Source organism: Cavia porcellus, unplaced genomic scaffold, assembly GCF_034190915.1.
Source record: "Cavia porcellus strain 051 isolate PalLab524CR breed Dunkin Hartley unplaced genomic scaffold, mCavPor4.1 scaffold_3, whole genome shotgun sequence".
NCBI classification, from domain to species: Eukaryota; Metazoa; Chordata; class Mammalia; order Rodentia; family Caviidae; genus Cavia; species Cavia porcellus.
The window spans coordinates 80,910,914-80,919,259 of NW_026947486.1; the positions used below are offsets into that span (position 1 = coordinate 80,910,914).

Here is an 8,346-nt window from a genome sequence, read left to right on the forward strand (position 1 = left end):
AATAATACCCATCTGCACGTATTTTTTAGTCTTTCAAGATTTACAGCTTATTTAAAAACATGTGGAACAGGAAACAAATGTCCTATTTTTCCACTTTTTTTCTCAGCTCTTTAAGATGAATTTGATTTCTGTTCTTTGGTGTTCTTCTATCCCTTCTCAATTAGTCATCAGCAGCAATTCCTTCTATTTTATCTTCTGTATTTTTCCTAGATCTTTTCCTTCAGCTTTTATAGTAGGTGAAGATTCAAAGTATATCTTTTCCCATAAAGCTTTATTTTAGTTTTGAATAAATTTTATTTTTAAAATTTTAAAGTATACTCAAGGATAGTTTAAAAATGAGCACTTTTGTCAACCATTGCCATGGTTTTTTGGGGGGGAGGTACTGGGGATCAAACTCATGACCTCATGCTTACTAGGCAAGCACTTGAGCCACTGAACCAAATCCCCTGCCCCTCATTGCCATATTTTTTTATGACTTTTCTTCTCATTTGTCATGTATAAGTTTACTCTCCTGCTTCTCCATCCACCTCTACAGTATTCACTTTCCTGTTCCCTATTCTGTTTCTTCCTCACTTTTTAAATGTTGTTTCTTATTTGATGCTTAAGTTCTTTTCCTAGCACATTTTTCATGTATCCCATATTTCATATTCTTTTATAGAATGTATCACATTCTATCATGTGAGCTCTTCTCCGAACTCCTAGGTTGGGGTTGGGTGAATCATCACGGATCAACCCAGTGCACTCTCTTCTTGAACTCACTGTACTTGTGATTATTTAAGGTCCAGCTCCTTGAGGCCAGGGGCTATCTGATTCTCTGCTGATATCCCTTGTGCCAAGCAGTGTTTGAGATTAGCTGACCAAAGACTAACTTGAAATATTCATGCATGTGAATAAAAAGCACCTTAACCCAATGTATCCTTGCATTTATTTCCTGGTATTAGCTCCAAGAATTTTAATTTTACCTTTGGTGGCACTGGGTATAAAAGCCAGAACCTCAAGCATGCTAGGCAAGCACACTACCATTTAGCTACATCCCCAAGCCCCCAATTTTTAAAGTTTTTTGAGACAGGGTCTCACCCATAATTAAGGCAGGCCTTGAACTATGTAGTCCAGGCTGGCTTCAAACTCACAGCAATCCTCCTGCCTCAGCCTCCTGAGTGTTGGGATTACAGATGTGCACCACCATGCCCATCCCCAAATTCTTATCAATAAAAATTTACTAACTCCTTAGCCTGTCTTCCCTACCTCATCTTTCATATCCAAAACTCATCCTACAACTGCAATGTCAGTAACATTAAAAAGACCGAGTGTGACTGTGTTCCCTTGTCCAAACCTCTGCTATGCCTCCACTTCTTTCAGAATACTCAGAAGCTCTTTAGCTTAGATTTGAGGCTTTGTTTTTTTTTTTTTTTTTGGAAACAGGGTCCAGTCTTGCCTGCACCAGTCCCCTCCACCTTCTTTTATGTTTGCAATACATAATAAATACATTCATTGTGGGGAACAGGTACATGTACATATCACACCAATTTCCCTTCTTAAACTCCCTGGTCTTATTTGTACTATATATGAAGTGTACTATAAATGAATGTGTACTATATGTGAAGCACTAGCTTAGTCACCGAATCCACAAACTAGTTAGGAAGACAGGTATGTTGACTAACTTTAATAAGGTATGATTAGATTTATTAGAGGGTCTGTGACAACACCGATAGTTTTTAATCTAAAACTATTAAAAAATGTTAGGTTTTTGGCCAGGGATGGTGGCCCATGTCTGTAGTTCCAGCACTAGTGGAGAGCTACAAGTTCAAGCTCAATCTGTGCAATTTATCAATTTAGCAAGACCCTGCCTCAATAAAAAAAAAAAAAAAAAAAAAAAAAAAAAAAAAAAAAAACAATAAACAGAAAAAGGGCTTGGGAGGATTCAATTTGCAGTACCAACAGAAAAAACAAAACAAAAAAACCCAAAACCTACTAGGTTTTACCCTTTTACAGTTTATAAATTCCATCTAAAACTGCAGTGTTCAATAGGGTGGCTACTAGCCACATTCAAGCATTCAGTAGCCACATGAGGCAGCATACAGGGCAGCACAAAATACTTCCATCATCCATGGAAGTGGTGGTGTGGTGCTAGCTACCCGTTCCCCACAATACCTTGGCTGGTACGTATTTCAAAGTGAGTCCTAGCTCACAAGTCAGATAATGCAACAAAATACTCTGAAAACTATTAAGTGTACCGAAATAAGACACAATAAATGGGTTAAGTTCTTACATTCTTTACAGCTTTGGTCACTTCAAGTAAATTAAAGCTCTTTTGTTGCACTTTTCCCATTCCCATAATTTATGTTAAAAGGTCCTGAAAAGACACACAGTCCAAGTGTTTATCCCTGGGAGAGACATCCAGATAACACCACCGTGAAGCTTTTAACCCAGGATCCTCCTTCACTATCTGCCTTCTCTGTCATTTTTCCTAAAAAGAAAGGACATAAATTCAGATTTTTCAAAAGAACAACAAAATATTTATTTAGAGACTTTAGATTTATGGAAAACCTAAGTAATGGGAATTGGAGCCTCATCAGGGTCTTCTGGGAAATCGGAAGCACCACCCTCTGCAGCATCTCGATGCTTTCCCAGTTTAGCAATCAATTCTTTCGCTGGATTAAAGACGCCATTGGTCTGCTGGTCACAGACATAGCAGCGAGAGGTGGTGCGGAAATGCTGCAATGCACAGCTCTCGCAGAAATAATGCCTGCACTTGGTGACAACTGGGTTTTGGAAGGTCTGGCGACAGATGAAGCACTTGAATGGTATTTCCTCATCATCACTTCCCACTTCGTAGTTTTCATCCTCATAGACACCATAGCGACCCTCGTCAAGCTCACGTTCAATCTGCCACCCGTGCTTGTAGTCTGAACGGTCATGGAGGAATTTGCAGCTGTCTCCAAAGCCGCAGAAGCCCGTCTCCTTGTAGTCCTTACAGATGTCAGGCTGGTAATCCCAGCGCACTGTGGCCCGTAGATGCTCAGGCGCTCGAATGGGGCCCTTCCTCACCATCCCAGAAGAAGCGTTGCCCATAGATGTATCTTTGGGTTTCATGTATTTCTGATAATTATTGATTCCCCGATAGATCTTATCATCTTCCTTGCCCCTCAGCTCCTCCTGGATCTTCTGGCTGCGCTCGAAAATGGCTTGTGCATCCCGTTCCTTCTCTGTATCTAGCTCGTAGACAGCTGTCGCCCCCATATCCTCCGGCCCCACAGGTTTCGCCGAGCGGGTGGATTTGTAGACCACGCCGAGACTCTCCGGCTCTTTCTCTTCCTCCTCTTCCTCGCTGCTCAAATCGCCGTAGGCCGCCCTCTTATTAATGCTGCCTCGAGTCCTCTGTATCATTGGATTGTGGATTGCCCGCTTTTTCTCCGGTCGGACCACAGTGTTGCCTTCGTCACTGCTGCTGCCGCTTTCTCCGGGCTCTGGGTCGCACACCGGTCGCTTTCTGCGGCCTGCAGCCCCTTTCCGCCCAGGCTTTTTGAAGAGGAAGGTGCATACTTGGTCTGCCGACTTTCCTGGAGAAACCTCCTCTGCCATTTTAGAGTCCCGAGCTCTGAAACTGCGGTGGTGTAGAGAACCGCGCCAGCCTCTGCCTGTAACTGCACGCTGCGCGCTCTGCAGCAAGTCGGAGCAAAAGAACGAAGTAACACCAGAACGATTGCGAGAGAGGGAGCGCCAACCAGTTTTGAGCCCTAGGAGACTCCGTAACTTCCTTCGGACGTGTATGTGGTGCCACCCACTTGGGCACTGCTGCGGAGCATGCCGGGAAAGAAGCTGAAGCCCGGTCACCTTTGAGAGTGCCGGGGCATTAGGCTAACCATTCCGAGATGTGGTTCGAGATTCTTCCTGGACTTGGCATCATGGGCGTGTGCTTGCTCATTCCCGGAGTGGCCACTGCATACCTCCACAGGTTCTCCTTCGGGGGCAAGGTAAGGCGGCCTCTCCCAGCAAACTGCAAAGACTGACATTCCTGAAACGGCCTTGGGGTAGGGAGGTCATTAGGTTGCTTTTAACCTCTGTCTGAGGCTGTAAACACAGAGAACAGCTCTCTTTCTTCATGTTGCTGAAAGTGGAAGCTTGCAGAGTTCACATCCTGGCTTTTGGTAGAAGCACCTAGTTTTTTGGTGGAGAAGAGTGGGCCCTCGGACAGAGTAGAATTCGGAAACTGGAAAAGTAGGTTGAATGAGCGGCCAGATCCCTAAACAGAGGGGAAAGGCGTTAGTGGTGGCCCTACACCTTTCGCCACAGACTGGTCACCTTGTCTATTTTGGTTTTCATTTGTTACATCCTTGGCTTTGTCGTTTCTTCTCTTTCCTATCCTTAAGTAGGTTTCCTCCATGACTTCTTTTATGTCCACTTTGTTTTGCAAGCCTTTAGGAAGTCACGTTAGCATTTTCATAATGCCCCCTTCCAAGTCCTTCACATTTCTAGAGTATAATCAGAATATAGATTGATTGGCTTTTTGATTTTTTGTTTGTCCTTTATATGTGAGCTAACCTGTGTTGTTTTTTGAGGGTCCCAAAAGGCAACAAGTAGACATTTCTGGGGAAGGAGGGATAGAGAAAAGCATTGGTGATGTCGAGTCGAGGTTCCAATTAAATTGTAGTGGTCTGATTTTATATAGGAGGTTCTGGTCTTATGTTGTTAATTTTGCTTTTATTTCAGTAATGATTGTGTTTCTAGTGCGTCATTTCTTGAAAGTAGAAAGATCCATCTGTTTAAACTAAAATAATGTTTGTCTTCTGTTTGAAGGAAAAAAGAGTCGTCAATTTTCCATATCAGTGGAGTATGATGGAAAGAGATAGGCGCATCTCTGGAGTTAATCGTTACTATGTGTCTAAGGTAAGATGACAGTAATGCTAGCCATCTGCAAGGGTTTGGGTTTGTAGTAGTGCCTTGCCATAGGTCATACAGTGCTAATATAATTTGCATTTTTTGTCTACAGCCTTTTACGTCTTAATGTGCTTTTATAGTTCCCATTCTCAACTGTCGTCTGAAAATACTAAATGGAAAACTCCAGAAATACTTCTTAAATATTAAGTAACTTGTGTATTACCATTTTAAAAATTTTATTGTTATTGTTAACTTCTATGTCTGATTTATAAATTATACTTTATCATAGAAACATACAGAAAAAATTTATACTTTTATTATTATTTCTTTTTCTTTCTTTCTTTTTTTTTGGTACCGAGGATCAAACTCAGGACCTCGCACTTACCAGGCAAGCACTTGTGCCACTGAGCTAAATCCCTGGCCCTAAAAATAATATATAAAGTGCTTGGTAGTACTTGAGGTTTCAGGCATCCACTTGGGATTTGGGAACCTGTCTCTGGAGCTCAGAGGGGACACCTGTGTCTCTTTTATCTGAAGCCCTGTTTCTCAAAGTATAGTTGAATAACTCATCAAGATCACTTGGCACGTGGAATAGAATTTAAATTTCTAAAAGGTAGTTCCTAACAATAAGTAGTTTTAACCTCTCAAGGCAGTTCTTCTTGAAGGAATAAACAGAATACTCAATCGTTTATTTTAGTATCTAGAAGAAATGTCATTGATTAATCTTCTTAATTTATAGATTCTGAAGTATTTGCACGTGAACTGAGTACAATAAATAGATCTTTCAAAAAATAGTGTAGTGCTTACAGGGCAAGGGTTTTTGAGTTGGGGTCCAGCTCTTATACTCCTTAGAGACTTAAGCCAGTCATTGTTAACCTGAGCATTTCCTCATTTAAAGAAAAGTGGAATGAGAATAATAGTGTCTACCACATGTTGGCTGTTATTTTTTGAAACAGATTTTAACTTACTATCTTCTGACTCACGGAGAGTTCTTTGTTTAAGGATCCAAGTAAATCAAGTTGTTTGACTTGAGTTCTGATTAGGGTGACAGAAGAGTCTTTTCATATAAATTAGTATGTTTGCTGCTGCCAGAAAATAAGGAATACAAATCATTACAAGTTTCTCTTTAGTGATTATAAAACAATCCAATTCATCTCTGTATTGTTGCAGTTAGAGAAATTTGAAATGTGAAAACATTTGATTTAATGCTGGAAAATGCTAGTCCATAACACTGGAAATAAAGTACATGGTACATCTTTGATGGGAGCAGAATTCTTACATCCTTTTTTCTAAACTGTTTTTCAGGGTTTGGAGAACATCGATTAAAGGAAGCGTTTTCCTGATTGATGAAAAAATAGCACAGTTATGGTCATTAATTGCTGGAAGTTTAAGCAGTGTATTATGTAGCGTGTATTTTGATGTGTTATGCAATGCTTAATAAAAACAAAATTAAAAGTAAAAGGCATTTCTTTCTTTAAAATATACAAAATCAAACAATCTACCCAATGTGATGTGTTATGCAATGCTTAATAAAAACAAAATTAAAAGTAAAAGGCATTTCTTTCTTTAAAATATACAAAATCAAACAATCTACCCAATGTAGCTTTATTACTTAAAAAAATAGAAGGCAACCAAAACTTGTGAAATTATAGACATAATAAATACCAAGCACTGATTTTCATGCTTACCACTTCATAAACTATATTATAATCATCAGTCGTTGTAGGAAAATGGATGGATCCTGAGATTGTATGTTAAGGGAAATAAATCAGACACAGAAAATTAAAAATTGTATAGTTTTTCTTACATGAGAAACCCAATCTATAAATAAATAGTAAACCAAAGGAAAGCATAGAAAATGCTTGGAAGGGGAGCTAGGAAAGAGGGGAAAAGGGAGTAGGGAAGGGAAGAAATAAAATGATGATCAAAATACTAATTTCCCAAAATGAATATAATTACTATATATTACAAACATATACTAATTAACAAAAAGGGGGGGAAAAAGAGGCTAACTAAAATTTCTTCAGAGGTTACTGGGAAAATACAGAAAAAAAGGGTTTTTTTTTTTTTTTTTTGTACCAGGGATCAAACTCACTCGTTGGAACCCAACTCGTGTCAGGCGGGTGTTTATCCCACTGAACTAAATCCCAAGCCCCCAAAAAGTATTTTTTTTTCTCAGTTCCTTTTCTGGTTGGGTCCTACAGTATTTAAAATTCTAACTATAGGGTATTAAAGATATAGCTCAGTAGGGAAATGTTGCCTAGACTATACAAGGCTCTATTCTGTTCCCAGTATGTCAAAAACAAATAAAAGAAAAATTCCAGTTAGAGCACTTAATATGGAGACTATTTGCAATTTTCATATATTCTGTGTGAATATACACACAGACAGTGTACCTGACAGTACAGTATATACTTCGCATTGATTTTTGTTTTAGGATGGAATAGCATCAGCAGTCATTTGTTTATTAAAATGAGTGTACTACTAGGTTCAGTGGTACATGCCTGTAATCCCACCTATTCAGGAGGCCAAGGCAGAAGGATTGAAAGTTGGAAGCCAGTGTGGGCCTGTCTCAGGTGTAGCTCAGTGGTAGGAAAGTACCCTGGGTTTAACCCCTAGCCTGCGAAGAAATGACCATTTTAAATATGAGTTATATTTTTAACATTAAAACAACTAGTATGGAGATTTGAAAAGATCTACTGTAAAGATGCTGCTATCTTGGGGTTGGGGATGTGGCTAGAGCATCTGCTACATGTGTGTGGCCATGGGTTCAATCCCCTGTACTGCCAAATTAAAGAAAGATGATGCTCTTCTGTGTATATCCGGTAACATTACAGGTGACATCAGGAATCCTAGGTGATAACACAAAATTCTATTTTTTTTCTAGTGCTCAAACCCAGGGCCTTTCCTTTGCTAGGCAAGTGCTTTGAGTTACATCCCTATCCTGCTAAACCATTCATCTTGATCTTTATCCATTCTAACATCTGATCTAATGATGATCTTAAACCTACCTCTCCTGTATAACTTCTACTAACTTCATTTTATAGGGCAGGATTTACAAGAAGAAGATGGCATTCATATCTAGAGTAGGTCTGTATTGTGCTACTGTGTCTATATGTGGCAGTGACCAGGAAAGCCTTCATTGTGATTACAAAATTAATAGGACACTAGTCAGTACCTCACAGGCCTCAATTAAGTGACTTACCAGAATTGCTAGAAAGGAAGAAAGACGGCAGGTAGAACAGATAGGGAGTTGTGGGTATAGACAACTGGCAACTTTACTATGTCTATCACTAAATCTGTTCTTTTTTAGTTTGATTTCTGGTACCAAAGAAAAGTGCAAAGCGAGGAGAACAGGAGAGCTGGGAGGTGGGGAGGTCTGCAGGGCCTGCCACAGGAAGGGCCTTGTCTCCCTCTCACAGTAGGATGTGGGCCAGGGATGTGACTTGTTTACATCTTCCTGGCTGC

The 8,346-nt window shown here is 39.9% G+C and overlaps 2 protein-coding genes across 2 annotated transcripts; one reads left to right on the plus strand and one right to left on the minus strand.

The window, feature by feature from the left end:
• Positions 1-2,493: 2,493 nt before the first annotated feature.
• On the minus strand, positions 2,494-3,734 carry Rnf113a (ring finger protein 113A). The gene has a single exon (XM_063246334.1). The coding sequence runs from the start codon at positions 3,580-3,582 to the stop codon at positions 2,548-2,550; it is 1,035 nt and encodes a 344-aa protein (XP_063102404.1). The 5' UTR covers positions 3,583-3,734; the 3' UTR covers positions 2,494-2,547.
• Positions 3,735-3,773: 39 nt separating this feature from the next.
• Positions 3,774-6,339, plus strand: Ndufa1 (NADH:ubiquinone oxidoreductase subunit A1). The gene is made up of 3 exons (XM_063246335.1): positions 3,774-3,974; positions 4,798-4,887; positions 6,184-6,339. The coding sequence occupies exons 1-3, from the start codon at positions 3,873-3,875 to the stop codon at positions 6,202-6,204; spliced, it is 213 nt and encodes a 70-aa protein (XP_063102405.1). The 5' UTR covers positions 3,774-3,872; the 3' UTR covers positions 6,205-6,339.
• Positions 6,340-8,346: the final 2,007 nt, after the last annotated feature.

Coding starts and splice junctions, on each gene's coding strand:
- Rnf113a (XM_063246334.1), bottom strand. CDS start 3,582: ATGGCAGAGGAGGTTTCTCCAGGAAAGTCGGCAGACCAAGTATGCACC.
- Ndufa1 (XM_063246335.1), top strand. CDS start 3,873: ATGTGGTTCGAGATTCTTCCTGGACTTGGCATCATGGGCGTGTGCTTG. Junction 3,975..4,797: donor GGTTCTCCTTCGGGGGCAAG/GTAAGGCGGCCT, acceptor TTCTGTTTGAAG/GAAAAAAGAGTCGTCAATTT. Junction 4,888..6,183: donor ATCGTTACTATGTGTCTAAG/GTAAGATGACAG, acceptor ACTGTTTTTCAG/GGTTTGGAGAACATCGATTA.